The sequence below is a fragment of the Staurois parvus genome, unplaced genomic scaffold (assembly GCF_062004578.1).
Source record: "Staurois parvus isolate SC_StPar_1 unplaced genomic scaffold, SC_StPar_1.0 ptg000586l, whole genome shotgun sequence".
In the NCBI taxonomy this organism is placed as follows: domain Eukaryota; kingdom Metazoa; phylum Chordata; class Amphibia; order Anura; family Ranidae; genus Staurois; species Staurois parvus.
In genome coordinates this window covers 2,480,003-2,496,198 of record NW_028318382.1, presented here as the reverse complement: position 1 = coordinate 2,496,198, position 16,196 = coordinate 2,480,003, and the positions used below count along the sequence as shown (strand labels likewise).

Genomic DNA, 16,196 nt, shown 5'->3' with positions numbered 1-16,196 from the left:
TCCAAATCAAAAGTGCAAAAAATAAAAGTCCCAATGCAATAAATGAAGATATGCTAAATCCAATGTGCTCCAAAGAAATAAAAAGTGCCGTATGCAGAAAACGTCAATGTATAAACACCATCCGTGATCACCAACATATACTGCACTCACCAAATATAGTGGACTCTCAGTGACTAAGAGTCAAATACGCTTTGTGGATATTATATATCCTGCCAATAAGGGTTCCACTGCCCAGAAGAATGCTCCAATAGAAGGATTTTCCACACAATTCGATCAGTGTAAAAAAGAAAAAAAATATAGTGTAATATTCTCAAAAGCATTAAAACAACAAGAAGCGCCTTAGGTCAATTACTTATGTGTCTCTCACTGTCTAGCGAAACCACTGTCAGTAGGTCAGGAAATGAAGTTAGAGTGTTACTAAACCCACAACAGTAAAATCAGTCTGTATATGATATAAAGCATGCTTGTTATAGTCACTGTGGAACCTAAGGGTTAATCCTCCACAAAAAGGATGTTTGATGCTGTCTTTTCTGATCCTCCCCTTCTCTTACTGTCCCCAATCTATCTGCTGATAGAACAGAGCCTTGGGGGCAAGCTGCACATGCTCAGTTTGGTGTTTATTGCTAGAGGGTTTTTTTTTCTGCATGTGATCAGCACAGGGCCAATCAGCACTGTTCAGACAGAAGGTCAGGGGTCATGCAGCCTCATAGGACAATCGGGGGAGAATGAAAACTACTCCTACAAGCTTTAACCAGTGCTCTGCTGGACACTGATAGAAGTTAAAAGACTGCTGATGAGAAAAGGTATTTAGCAGTTTATATTTACTAAAATAATTGCATTTTCATGTTCTGTGTACTGTGGGAGACCAGATATTATGAATGCAGGGTCCTGGATTTAGTAACACTTTAAATCTCATAGAGCCCCAAATAGCAGTAAAACCCTGACAGCAGTTCTAATCAACCCCCACTCTGTCCGAAACTAGAAAACATATTGGCTTGACATGCTGTAACGGAACCGACCTAGACTGCGCTTGAGTACTTCTGTCAGAATACTGCTTCCCCGTCCGAACACTGACAACAGACACCACAGCCGACCATACAAGACCAGACGACACCAGATTTGAAGTAAACCAGGAGGTAGACTATTTGAACACATATACAAGATATATACACTCAGGGGACAATCCCCCTTCCCTGCATAATGACACAAGGCAATCTACATTTAGTAACAAGAGACACACAGGTATTCAAACTTCACACCAGCAGACAGTCCTATCAGGAGGGAGGGCTCCTGGAGATACCCCCCACTAAGCTAATACACATAAATCCCATGATAGTTTGCTCCCAAGCCAGACAGACAATAGAACTATGGGATCCAGCCACATTACATGAAGAAATCAACAACCCCCACCCCACCTATCTCCTAAACATGTCTACACATTCTGAGACAAAGCCCACACAATATTAGGACAGATCACCCTGTACCCCTAACTGGCACAGGGTGATTTACACATAAGAGAGATATGGGGAGCTGGGACAGGGGTCTCCCCACCTCTCCAAAGTGAGCTGGCTTCCATGGGCCCCCCACCCAAAGTGACTCCCATCACACATACATTTTAGTAAAGAGCTACATACTCTAATGGGTATATTTTAAGAGACCTAGAATGGAGACACTGAATTATTTGAGGAGTCCCATTAAGGTCATTTAATAGTGCATGAGTAGAAGAATGCTGTGCTTGCCTCTCCTAGATGTCACGCAGGCAACATGTAACAGCCAGTATAATACTGTTTCTTTTACTACACTGGGATTTCTCAATAGTCTTTTAGTACTTCTGGCAATATAATGAGCTCATTATCACATATAAAAACGGCATATTCATCCTGACACATTACTTTTATGTTTTAAATTGTTTTTTTAAAGCTCCAACAAGTTAAAATAAAAATGAACCCAGTTTGTTTTGAATAAGCAGTCATTAAATGCACTTTCACAGAACTAGCTTCAATCACTGCATCTGTTTTGGCATCAACCTCCTGTAATTCTCTGCACTGCAGTACATAGACTAGGAGACGAAGGAGCAGCCCTGTGAAGTCATGTGTCTTCATTTATGTGTTCATTGTTGGGCCATTGGGGTGGGTCCTTGCCTAAAATTTATGGAAACCCTTACCTTGTACAACAACCCATTCAGTTTAAAATAACAAATGAAAAGCAAAACGTTTGTGTATAGATATAAAAAAAATTATAAGTAAATTTGTTTTTCTATAAATGATCACATGACCTCTGTTCTCAGCTGCTTAGAGAGCTGGGGATGTAGACTGCAGTGAGGTGTCCACAGGAAATATGGAGAAAGCTGTACACTGGGAGGGGGTGTCAGCACAAGCCTGATCACTGGAGGACAGGCAGGCTGTTCCCCAGCACAGCCTGAAAACTGACCATACTGGGATGGATGTTCTCTCATGGCTTGTGTGGATGGTTTGAAATAGGAAAACAAGGGGACTGCCAGGATCAATAGGTATTTCAAGGAAGCAATTAAAAAACAATAGGATACTTTTTAAAACAAGTACATGGTACAGTGGGCGGCACAGTGGCTTAGTGGTTAGCACGTCTGCTGTGCAGTAAATGGGTTCGATTCCCGACCATGGTGCCTCCTGCATGGAGTTTGCATGTTCTCCCTGTGTTCGCGTGGGTTTCCTCCAGGTACTCCGGTTTCCTCCCATACTCCAAAGACATGCTGGTAGGTTAATTGGCTCCTGTTTAAATTATCCTAGTTTCATCCCTGGCCATGCAGGATCTCCTGCATGGTGGGGGTTGGGGAAAGACCTGGCAACCTACCCTGTAAAATAATTGCTAAGAGAATTCATGGAAAAAGTCGCTTACGAGTGATGGTCCATGCAATCGCCAAGGGTCGGATACGACTGAATGGATAGATAGAGACATGGTACAGCAGGCACATATCAGAAATATGAAATGTTGGGGTAACCCATGCTTTAAGGGCTCATGTACAAGGGACATATGGAAACTGACTGCTGGAAAACGTAGGTTAAAAAACGTCTGTTTAGCCACGTGTGCATACCGTCTTTATGCGTGTTTGCTTTTAAAAGCGTTTTTTAAAGATAACATCAGAAGACCTTCCGAAATGCCCAGAATGCACTGAAAAACAGTAAAAAAATAACTATTTCTGACATTTTGAGAGGAATAGAGAGAGCAGAAGCAGAGAGAGCAGTATGTGTTGAGATTACCTGTCTTTTCTGGTTGTATTCACTATGGATCCCATCATGAGCATAATGCAGCACATTCTACCATTTTTTCCTTCACGCAAAACCTGGAACTGACTGCGCTGGTGTACTAGGTCCATTTGAATACGTAGAAAATGCTTTGCATGTATTTCTGATGATGACAAAAGGCTCTGGACAGCATTTGGATATGGAACTGTTAAAAAATGCTTCTAAACGCAAACACTTATAAATGCAGTTAGCCGCATTTACAAGCATTTGGAACGCTGATAAAATCTACTCCTGAACGCAAGTTTGGTGCGTTCAAAAAAACGACTGTAAACTCAACTGCCTGTAAATGACGATGTGTACATGGACACATAGGAAAACATTAGGGAGAGTTCAGGGGCTGCTGAAAAAATGCAGAAAAGCTCCTGAACGTCAGTTTATCAGCTGCAGTGTACATGAGCCCTAACTGTAGTCTAGCTGCAGACATGGCTAATGCTGCCTGACAGGTATGCATGGGTCACAAGAGCATCTGAACAGAATTATAAACCTTTTCACAATTGACAGATATGTATTTAGACCATAAATGGCAATAAATAACAGAATGGATAGGCTTGTCCGTTCCAGAAGAACATCCTACTTAGCCAATTAGAATTTGTCTAACTTCTGTTCACAGGAGAGCCGGAGTTTAGGTACACAGCTGGCCTTCATGGGAATGAAGTTTTGGGACGTGAATTATTACTTCTCCTAATGCAGTTTATGTGCAAAGAATATCGAGATGGCAATCCACGTATTATGACCCTCGTCCAGGAGACCAGGATTCATTTGATACCGTCATTGAACCCCGATGGCTATGAGATTGCCAATCCAATGGTGAGTGTAAACTAAGGCAGGCCATAGAATGAATCTTTTTTTTTTTTTTTTTTTTATTCAGCCAGTGGATTGAGTGAAAAAAAACCGAACTGATTCCCCCATCCACACATTCAATGGGGAAGGGAGGATCACTCTCGCTGAGCTATTGTATTCTGCGGACAGGGATCCTTCGCTGTCAACAAAACACAATTAGTGTTGCAGGCTATAGCCGGCAGCACTGATTGTTTGGGAAAAACCTGACAGGCTGGTTAAACACAAGTCAATCAATAGATCGACTTCTGTACAGCCTGCCCATACATGGTTGAAGATTTGGCCAGTCCCTGCTGAACCAGCTGCATTTTGATTCATGTATAGTCATCCATGTGTCTTCAAAGAGCTCTGCTCAATGTTTCGAGCTACAAACCTATGGCCATGTGAATTTTCTTGGTTTATTTTACATACTGCATTGTTTCTTTATTTCATTTTAAAACCTTTTTCAGCCTCATTTGCATACTGATAGTATTGTTAGGTAGTTCATTGTTAAAAAGCACCTCCTTCTGCTGTATCCTAATGGCCTGGCAACAAGCGGGGGGGGGTTAGTTTAAAACAGGCAGAAGAGCCCCCCAGTTTTACCACCCCTCAGCCACCCACCCAAAGCCTAACAATACAGCCAGACAAGGTTTTACACATGCCTCATTTGGTGTGTTTTTAGGCGTTTTATCGCTTCTTACATTGAACTCAATTAAAGCATCTCAGCCGTGGTCATATTCCTTCTAAAATCTGATCCGAATGCAGATCACTCTTCAGAGGGCACCACAAGTGTGCAAGAGGCCTAAAGGCGATGTGTTGACAGAAACACAGAAGCGGCTATGAGGTGAGATCAGCAGGGTTTCCTAACCCTAGGTTCACACCTAAGCATTTTCTGCAGCATTTTGCAGAAATGCACTACAGTCCATTTAAAATGATTTCCTATGGGACATGTTCACAGCTGCGCATTTTCACCCGGTGTGTTTTTTGGAAAGGGTCAGGGACTTTTTTGAATCCAAAAAGTCACATTTTTGGTTCTATAGAATTCAATGGAAACGCGTGTATTGCATTTTTGCTGTGTTTTTGCTACGTTTTGCATTTTAAATCTGCATAGCAACAAGAAAAGTAATAAAAAAAAAAATTAAAAAAGAAAAGCAAAAACGCATAAAAAATGCAAAATGCAATGCAGAAACTGCGCAAACTCAACCTGCATAGGTATGGGCTTAGCCCAAGACAATTCTTACTGATGTAGGCACATCTACAAAGAGTGAGTGAAGAGACTCTTGGTAGTCAAGGCAGTGGCATTGTTTTGCTTGGAAAGTAATCAATGTGTTCATATGGAAAGGGACAGAGAAGGGTGGTGTTCTGTACTCCAGCAGGTAGTGCTGACAACACTAGTTGGGATTTCAGTGCAGCAGAGGCAGTGTTGTCTCCTTACCACTTGGAGTCAAGGGCACACCAAATTTCTGGATCAACGGATTATTTTATTTGCAGCATAAAAAGACTAAACCTGAGGAATTGCGCATATATTCCAGAAATATGTATTTTCTATTGCTCAAACTTACACCTCTACAGTTGTATGTGTATCTGGGCCATTATTTATTCAACACTGATAAAGGATTGCTTAAAAACAGTTGAAAAATTATATGGATCAAAGTTTTATAAAATGTACAATAAAGACATATCAGATAATCATCAAAACATCATGTGTATTCTTCATGTATTATCCCTCCCACAGGGCTCCGAACTTGGTAACTGGGCACTGGGCCACTGGACAGAAGAAGGCTATGATATCTTTACCAATTTCCCGGACTTGAACACAGGATTCTGGGCAGCTGAGGACAGGAAGTGGGTTCCTTACAGAGTACCAAACAATAACTTGCCCATTCCAGAAAGTTTTTTGGCAGAGGATGCAACAGTGAGTATTTATGGATACTGGTATGTGATGGTGAAACTGTATAATTGCGTGCTCTAAAACAACAGTAACTGAAAAATATTTCTTGCTTAGGTGGCATTAGAGACTAAAGCCATCATTGCTTGGATGGAAAAAAATCCATTTGTCTTGGGAGCCAATTTACAAGGTGGAGAAAAGTTGGTCTCCTACCCCTATGACATGGCACGGGCGGTAAAAGAGGAAGAGCAGCCCAGGTATCGCCCTCATCAGCTTTACGTTGAAGATGAAGAGGAGGAAGAAGAAGAAGTGTCTGCAGTACATGGAGAGGATGACGAAGGAGTGTCCAAAACGACCGATCATGCTATTTTCCGGTGGCTTGCAATCTCTTATGCTTCAGCCCATCTAAACATGGGGGATATAGCCCGTGGAAGCTGCCATGCAGATGATTACACCAAGGGCATGGGCATTGCCAATGGAGCTAAATGGAGACCAGTGTCTGGCAGTAAGTTGTGGAAACTTTGTTATGAGTGGTGCAAAGGCTAACTGACAACTCATGGGGCAATAGGGGATCATGGGGCCCCTCTGTCCTTGCCCACACCCAGACCCAAAAAAGTCTATAAAAAGGTACCAGGGGCATTTCATGGGGCCCCCTACTGACCCCGTGCCCGAGTGCCCAAATGGTCAGCCTGCCCCTGAAAGGGTGTGATAATCACAAAACCACAATTGTATTTTGAAACTGCACCACTGTTGCAGTTCTAACATGGTACTATATTAGAAATGTATAATTGCAGATCTTTCACAGAAAATACCAGGGTCACAGTGAAATTACAAGTTTCCTAGATAGCTATTTTGCAGAACTAAAGTCTGAAATACTTACTTCTGCTTGAATAGTCTGACACCCTCGCGGTCTCCTGCTGGCTCTGGCATCTTCTCCCTGGGTGCTGGTCTTCAGCCATCTTGAGTGGCCGATGCGGAATTACATCACTCTTGCAGATCCGTGGGAAAGCAGTCATCTCAGCACACAGGCATGTGCCTGGATGTGAACGGAGCCACATAGGTGCAACTCAGTGTACATTCCACAAAAAACTGAGCAGGTATGTTTATTTTATTGCAGAAGAGACAATGGGGTGGATTTACTAAAACTGGAAAGTGAAAAATCTGATGCAGCTGTGCATAGAAACCAATCAGCTTCCAAGTTTTTTTGCAAAGCTTAATTGAAGTTAAGAGCTGATTGGCTACCGTGCACAACTGCATCAGATTTTGAACTCTCCAGTTTTATTAAAACAATCCCATTGCATATCCCTTCTGCAATAAAGAGCCCACCCCAAGTTTGCTTTAAACTTTATTTGTGCTTTAAAAAACAAACAAATGTTCTCAAAGTGCAAGCCTTAAGGCACAACTCCAGACAAAACTGTTTAACTTTGTTATGGAGAGAGCAAGAAAATGTTCTCCCAGTTTTTTTTAATTGTCATCTGTGTCATTATGGGGAAAAGTTCTTTCTCCAATAGAGGCACAAAAACACATTTTTGCAGAGTGAGGAATGGTTAAAACTTCTGACAATGTTTTAATTGGTCTCTGTGCTTTCCAATCCTGGTCACAATTGTACCTCCCATTTCTTGTATTGGTGTAGGGACAGGAATGGAGGGGATGTCTCCCTGATGAGTTCCGAGACATAACATTTAAATGGTTAAAAAGGAGAAGTTCACGTTCGGGAACATGTTACATGTTCTGCCCATTTTTAGGGAGGAACATGTTGCTTGCTCCTGCAGCGGCTTGGCAATCCAAGCCCTCTGTGTTACAGCAGAGCGGGGAAGAGATCCTCGTACCAGCTGTCACTTTTTGGGCCACATCATTCATTCACCGAGTTCTGGGAATTAATCAACTACAAGTAGTGAAATCCTTTGTGGATTTCTGTAGTTCTGCAGATCGCTGGTGCAAATCTTTGCAAACCCCCCCCCCCCCAAAAAAAAAAACAGGAAATACACATTTTTTAACTTGCAAAAAAATGAGCATTTGTTGTTCTTTTTTCTAAAGGTAAGCTTATCCTTTAAGCTTTGGATACAGTATGAGGCAGACAGCAAGGTCTACTTTTTGGACATTCCTTACACAGACAAACTGATCATCTCAAATACTATTGCTACGATAGATGATTTCAGCACCCACTTGATTAAATGAAACCAAGGCTGGCCTTCTATAATGCTTCTTGTCTGGCTAGGAGTCTAAAGCAGCCCATACATTCAAGATGTTTGCCCATATATACATGGATTGAAATTCAGCTGGACTCTGCTGAACCATCTGAATTTCGATCCATGAATGGTCAGCTTAAACAACAAAATACTCCACTTCAATAGCAGAAAAAGTAATGCATGCAGTGGATCAGCATGACTACTGCTGAATTGTTTGCAAAAGACACAGGTCCTGGGGCTTCAACCCTGATCCTGGCACATTACCATTGTGGGAAATAGTCATTCTCTTTTCTACAATGTTATTCACCAACTGCGTCAGATGTTCATTGAATTTATTGCTCACTAAAGGATTCTAGGTAGTAACATTGTTAGATTGGCTGAAAAAAGACAAACGTTCATCCAGTTCAACCATTAAATAAAATTAAAAAAAAATTATAATTCTACACTCACAGTTGATCCAGAGGAACACAAAAAAACCCAGCAAAGCATGGTCCAATTTGCTCCTGCAGGGGAATAATTTCCATCCTGATCCCCTGAGAGGCAATCTGATATTCCCCGGATCAACTTTACCTTTAAATGTTAGTATCCAATTATATTCTGTGTATCTAAGAAAGAATCCAGGCCTTTTTTTTAAAGCAATCCACTGAGCTGGCCAGAACCAACTATTGAGGGAGTCTATTCCACATTTTGACAGCTCTTACTGTGAAGAAACCTTTCCGTGTTTGGAAATCACATTTCTTTTCCTCCAGATGTAAAGAGTGCCCCCTTGTCCTCTGTGATGACCTCAGGGTGAATAACTCTATCCTGAGTTCACTATATGAACCACTGATGTATTTATACATGTTGATCATATCCCCCCTTAATCTCTTCTCAAGAGAGAATAAATTCAGTTCCTCTATTCTTTCCTCATAGCTGAGCTCCTCCATGCCTCTTATCAGTTTGGTAGCCCTTCTCTATGCTTTCTCCAGTTCCCCAATGTTATTTTTGTGAATTGGTGCCCAAAACTGAACTGCATATTCCAGATGAGGTCTTACTAATGATTTGTACCGGGGTAATATGATATCTCTCTCTCTGGAGTCTATACCTCTTTTAATACAGGAGAGGATTTTGCTCACTTTAGAAACCGCAGCTTGGCATTGTATGCCATTATTAAGCTTGTGATCTACCAGAACTCCCAGATCCTTCTCCACCATTGATTCCCCCAGTTGTACTCCCCCTAGTATGTATGATGCATGCATATTCTTAGCCCCCAAGTGCATAACCTTACATTTATCAACATTAAACCTCATTTGCCACATAGTTGCCCAATTAAACAGTGCATTGAGGTCAGCTTGTAAATTGCAGATGACACCAAGCTGTGCAGTGGAATAACATCCTTACAGGATGTCTTCAAAGACTGAAATGGGATTTATAATCCCAGACCCTATATCGTTTATAAATAAACGATATATGCATTAGCTCAGTACATCCCAGGCTTCTGAGAAACACTGTGCTGTGAATTTAACTTGTTAGTCAAAGAAGCAGGAAAATGCCTTTTTATTTCTACATGGCTGGATCACAAAGCTCACATTGGTTAACATACTGTTGAAATATACACTCACTGGCCACTTTATTAGGTACACCTTGCTAGTACCGGGTTGAACTCCCTTTTGCCTTCCGAACTGCCATAATTCCTCATGGTGTAGATTCAACAAGGCGTGGGAAACATTCCTCAGAGATTTTGGTCCATATGACATGAGCTACTGTTGCCTTTCTATCATCGCAAACCAATCTGCCCATTCTTCTCTGACCTCAAGACATTTTCGTCCACACAACTGTCGCTTCACTGGATATTTTCTCTTTTTCAGACCATTCTCTGTAAACTCTAGAGATGGTTGTGCGTCAAAATCCCAGTAGATTAGTCATAGCAGTTTTTGAAATATCCAGACCAGCCTGTGCCAACCATGCCACGTTCAAAGTTACTTAAATACCCTTTCTTTCCCATTCTGATGCTTGGTTTGAACTTTAGCAAGTTGTCTTCACCACTTCTACATGCCTAAATGCATTGAGTTGCTGCCATGTGATTGGCTGATTAGCAATTTGTGTACCGAGCAATTGAACACGTGTACCTAATAAAGTGGCCGGTGAGTGTATATGCATGATAGTGGGTGTAGTCAAAGTTTATTGATCTGACTTGTTTCCCATGACACCAATTCTCTTTTTTAAAGGCATGAATGACTTCAGCTACCTGCATACAAACTGTCTAGAGCTCTCCATATATCTTGGCTGTGATAAGTTCCCACATGAGAGTGAGCTGGCTGAAGAGTGGGAGATCAACAAAGAAGCTCTTCTATCATTCATGGAGCAGGTTAGTGGTCTTCTCCAGCAACAACCTATCACTTGGTCTGTCTGTCGCCATAGAATTTCCTCAAAATACCATATTTTCAGGATTCCCTTAAAGGATAAGTCCACCTTTGGGAACATGTTCCACCTGTTTTTAGGGTGGAACATGTAACATTCTCCCATAACAGCAGCTGCCAAGCGCTGCCCACACAGATAATATGGAGAGAAGTCTCCCTGCACTATCTGTCAAATTTGAAACCAGCGTGACCCTGCAGGGCTCCACATCATTCTTTCACAGACTTCTGTGAATGAACTGCAAGTCCCAGCAGCCGTAGTTTTCAAATACTACAGCGCTGTGGAGCGTCGTAGTAGTTCATTGAAGCTTCTTATCAGAATATCTGCTTGCTCGTACATCCCGTACGACAAGCAGATATTCTGACAGGTCTGCAGGAGACCTGCATTGCATCAGCGATCTACTGATCTCTGATGCAATGCTTTACAGGGTCCTTTGGACAAAAATAATAAGCGCACATTTTTTTACCTGCAAAAAAATGTGCATTTATTATTTTTGTCTAAAAGATGAATTTATCCTTTATCTAAAGCAATTTTTTTTTGTTTTGTTTGTTTTGGATAGGGAAATGCAAGAATTCCTGTAGAATTTTTAGTGCCGTGTATGTCCCCTCTGGGGAGATTCACAATATTCGTCCTGGTGACCATTGTCACAGAGATTAGGCTACATTCACACTAAGCTGAGCGTTTTCAAGTGTTTTTTTTTAGCAGACTTGCTAATATTCATTTCACTTAGACATTTTTGCTGTGGCCAATAGAAATTCCTTGAACTAGGAAGCAGTGTAGCTGTTCCACTGGAGCAGCAAGTTTTTTGCCGCTTCGTCACAGGCTCTGATGGTTCTTAGTCCTCATGCACACAGGACGTTTTGCAAACTCTCCTAGAAGTCTTTCCTCCTGGCAGCAGCGTTTTAGCAGAAAAAAAGCCTGATGCTTGTAAAAGTGTCTAAAGCTTTTACAAGCTTTTAGGCACATTTACAGGCGTCAAGAGTTTGGACGTTAATTTTTTCATCGGCCAGAATAATAATTTATTCTGGCTATTAAAATGAATAAACCCTCAAGTACTAAATGAACCTAGCGTTTGGGTGCATTTAGCAGCATCAATTGTTTTTTCTGCCAAAGCTCTTTTGCTCCTGGACGCACTGGCAGTGTTTTTTTTTTTTTTTACTGCCTCTAAACTCTCCTGCCACTAAAAGCTTATGTATGTATAGACACATAGGATAACATGCAGGGGAGTCCAGAGGCAGAAAAAAAATGCCTGATGCCCCTACAAGCGTCTGCAAAAACGTAAAAACATTCAGTGTGCATGAGGCCATAAAATGGAGATCCATGGGATCATAGATGAAGGGGTGGCCACGAATGAGAGCAATGAATGTCTCAGCTTCCAGAAGCAGAATCTCCTCCATTTTGATCACAAGATATGTGTTTATAAGGTGTGGAGTGATGCTAGAAAAGGGGAGAGAAGCTACTGTTTGAGCTGAAAACGCTTGAAAATAATGCTCATTTTTTGCCATTCAAGCATTTTCTATTTAAATCTATGGGGACAAAAATGCTAAAATCTGCCTGAAAATTAGCACATGTACTTTTTTTGAGCAACAAGCACTCAAATGTGAACAGGGGCAATTGAAATGAATGGGATTTTCCTTATTGAGCATTTCTGAGTGTTGAGCTGAAAAACACTCAAGTGTGAACAGGGCCTAAAAGTGAGGGAAAATCTAAAATTTTGAGTGCCACCAGAACAGCAATAGTGTGGAAATATTCCAGGTGGAGACACTTTTTTTCAGTAACATCTGTGAAAAAGTGAATTCACTTTTGAAAGGTTTTTTTCACTTCCACTTGTGTCTCTGAAAAAGAATGTGAAGGGATATCTCTCCAATGGGACACCACAAACAAAGAAAAAAAAACAACAAAGCTCTGCACATTCCCGATCCTCTTCTTCTTGGGTCCCTTGACAGCGCTCCTGGCTCCTCCCCCTTGCCAGCAGGCTTGAGCCCCACTGGCTGTGTTGACAGTCGTCAATGGCTCCCACTGCTGTCTCTGAGCCAATGGGGCAGAAAGCCGGGACAGCACTGGATCAGGTATTAGTACTGAGGGGCTGCATAGTGAAGGTTTTTTACCTTCATGCTAGAATGCATAAATGTAAAAAACCTTCAGCCTTTACACTTTAAATCGACTTGGGGGTCCTGTATATAGCCTGCACCTAGAATTACTAATTTGTAGACAAATACAGGTAATGGTAAAGATCGGATGAGTTCACTTTAAGGAGCTAAACACATCTGCCATTAGAAAACAAAATTTTAAGAAACAATAGTTCATCATCAAAGCTTTCCTAAACTATGCCAAAGTAGGCTCATTCATTAGGGCAGTGTAGATAGAATGAATGATGTGCAAAGTATATTAATGCATAGTAGTCAGATTTCAGATGGCCAATCCCATTGTGGTAAAACTACTTTGCTTATTATAGGTAACTGCATTTCCAAGTTATTTCTAGTATTATGCTGCAGATACTATGCCTAAGGTTGGTGTTTCTCCACTATGTTCCACTAATGATTGCCTACAGCCCAGGATATACATCAGTAGCAACAGTTGTAGAAAATACTGATTAAGTGACCTGTGCAAGCTGGAAGAAGAGTTCTCCTTAAATAAAAAAAACTTATCGACCTCTAGTGTAATGCTAGTGCAAAAAGCAAAGATGATGTTCGAGCCGCCCCATTCTATAGCAAGCAGTCCCATTTCTCTTACTGTAGGCAAATCAGTGAACAAATTATGACCATTTTTTTATGGAGACATGTTTTGTGACTTGACTAAATAAGTGCAAACCACCTTCTACAGCAAGTTTGAGTACATGAGATCTTTTAGCAACCAAAATATATTCTCTAGAACAGTGTTTCTCAACCTTTTTTCAGTCAAGGCACCCTTTAAAATTATGGAGTCTCGAGACACCCTTTAAAATTATGGACAGTGTCGAGGCACCCTTTGAAATTATGGAGTCTCGAGACACCCTTTAAAATTATGGACAGTGTCGAGGCACCCTTTGAAATTATGGAGTCTCGAGACACCCTTTAAAATTATGGACAGTGTCGAGGCACCCTTTAAAATTATGGACTGTCTTGAGGCACCCCATTCTAAAATGTGAAAAACTATTCTAATAGTTTTATATAACGCCTCAACATCCACACATTAGATGTGATTTATTCTTCCAAAGCAAATGCACTTTTGCACACTGGTACTGGCTGGTATTCCAGTGTTTCTCTTCTCCCTCCCTTTTTTCTCCCTTTTCTCCATCACTGAGCTAATGTAACCTCAGTGCTGATGGAGAGGTGCAGGCGAGGGTCAAACAAGAATGCTGTGAAGATGACCAACGTCCCCCTTATCAAGTGATGATGTCATTGGTTGTCAGGACGCTGGCGGCTAGAAAGCCGTAATAGCGCACAATGAAAGCCTGTGGCTTTGTGTAACTAAAAGGCAGGCTTGTTCCACCCACTGACTAGTATACACGTTTTGGGCAATTTAGACATTTTGCCAAGGCACCCCTGATGAAACCTCAAGGCACTCTAGAAAGACTGCTCTAGAAGACAACAGATTGCCTTGCACTGTCTATAAGTATACTGATTTCTGCTTACTCTAAAAGGTTCACCGCGGCATTAAAGGCATTGTAACAGATCGACATGGGGAACCGATTGCCAATGCTACCATCTCAGTGGCAGAAATAAACCATGATGTGACAACAGGTAAGGAGACACACAAGCTCATAGTAAATTATATTGTAACTTGTAAACCAGTGGTTTCCCAAAAGTGGATCATGCACCATATCTGGTACATACTTGGATGGATAAAGAACAAGATAAATCCTATGGAAGTGTACATTTCTGTCACACAGTGCAAATACTTCACCTTATACTGCTGGGTAAACAGAAAAAGAGTGATCTTTTCCATGTAAAGATATATACATCACTCTAGTGAATGCTCTCAGCTTGTAGTCTGGTGATTTGGTTCATACACTAGAAGCCTCTGTTACAGTGGCTACTTTGGAGAGAGCAGTGTTGGATGCTGTTACTATGCAAAGCATATTAATAATATTGCAGAATTGCATTTTTTCCCCCTTTTTTTCACATTAAGGAAACTGCTCGTCTCAAAGCTTTCCCAAATATATCCCAACAAGCCTTCACCCTCTATAAATCTGCCTTCCACACCTACAACTCCTCCCTCCACGCTGCGAAACAAGCCTACTTCCTGACCCTCATCAAGACCCTCTCCTCCAATCCTTGCCGACTCTTCTCCACCTTTAACTCTCTGCTCTCTCCGACCCCACCTCCACCCAGCACCTCATTCACCGCCCTTGAGATTGCCAATCACTTCAAAAACAAGATTGACACAATTTGCAGGGACATCGCCGCTGCTCAAACTCCCTCCAAACCCGTCCCCTCTCACACAGCTACCCCCTCATCACCCCTCTCCCTCCGCCTCACCACTGCTCTGACCTCCACCCCACCTAACATTCCTCACACTGAAGCCCCCTCAACACTCCACACCTTCGACCTTACTACCATCGAGGAGGTCACCAAGGTCTTCTCTGATGCCCGCCTCACCACCTGCCCCCTCGACCCTATCCCCTCCCAACTCCTACGACCTCCCTCCCCCTCCATCCTACGCTCCCTCACCCAGATCTTTAATCTCTCCCTCTCTTCCGGCGCATTCCTCTCCTCTCTGAAGCACGCGCACATCACTCCCATACTTAAAAAGCCCTTCCTGGACTCCAATGACCCGAACAACCTCAGACCCATCTCCCTGCTCCCATTCACATCCAAACTCCTCGAGCGCTTAGTCTACAATCACCTAAGCTCTCACCTCAACGACAACAACCTCCTCGATCCCCTACAGTCCGGCTTCCGTCCCCTACACTCAACTAAAACTGCCTTACTCAAACTCTCCAACGACCCTGGCTCTTGTCCTACCTATCACAACGCTCCTTCAGCGTTACCTATAACGCTACCACCTCCCCCTCACACCCCCTCTCTGTTGGGGTCCCTCAAGGCTCCGTCCTTGGGCCCCTTCTCTTCTCCATCTACACCTCCTCCCTTGGCCAGCTCATACACTCTCACGGCTTCAACTACCACCTCTATGCCGACAACACACAAACCTATCTCTCAACCCCTCGCCTCACCCCCTCAGTCTCCGCCTGAATCACAAACCTACTAAACGAGATATCAGATTGGATGTCGCTCTACTTCCTTAAACTGAACCTCTCCAAAACCGAGCTCCTAGTCTTCCCCCCAGCCCGCACACCACCCCCCATTGACTTCTCCATCACGTCCAACAATGCCACTATCAGGCCCGCCCCGCAGGCCAGAGAACTTGGTGTCATTCTGGACCCCAACCTATCCTTCCAGCTCCAAGTCCAATCACTAACAAACTCATGCAGACTCCACCTCCACAACATCGCCAAAATCCGCACGTTCCTAACCCCAGAAACCACTAAACAGCTCATCCACTCCCTCATCATATCACTACTGGACTACTGCAACTTCCTCCTCACTGGCCTGCCTCGCCACAGGCTATCCCCGCTTCAGTCGATCCTGAATACAGCAGCCAGACTCATTCACCTTACCAACTGCTCCGTTTCCGCCACCCCCC

General features: G+C 42.6%; 1 protein-coding gene across 1 annotated transcript in view; it reads left to right on the top strand.

Annotated features, from left to right (window-relative positions):
* The window catches only part of AEBP1 (AE binding protein 1), a 98,464-nt gene that overhangs the window by 79,672 nt on the left and 2,596 nt on the right, over positions 1-16,196 (top strand). The window contains exons 17-21 of the mRNA XM_089692458.1: positions 3,892-4,088; positions 5,833-6,012; positions 6,103-6,490; positions 10,382-10,521; positions 14,194-14,293. Of these exons, the coding sequence (XP_089548584.1) occupies positions 3,892-4,088; positions 5,833-6,012; positions 6,103-6,490; positions 10,382-10,521; positions 14,194-14,293 (1,005 nt within the window). The remainder of the gene's footprint in view (positions 1-3,891; positions 4,089-5,832; positions 6,013-6,102; positions 6,491-10,381; positions 10,522-14,193; positions 14,294-16,196) is intronic.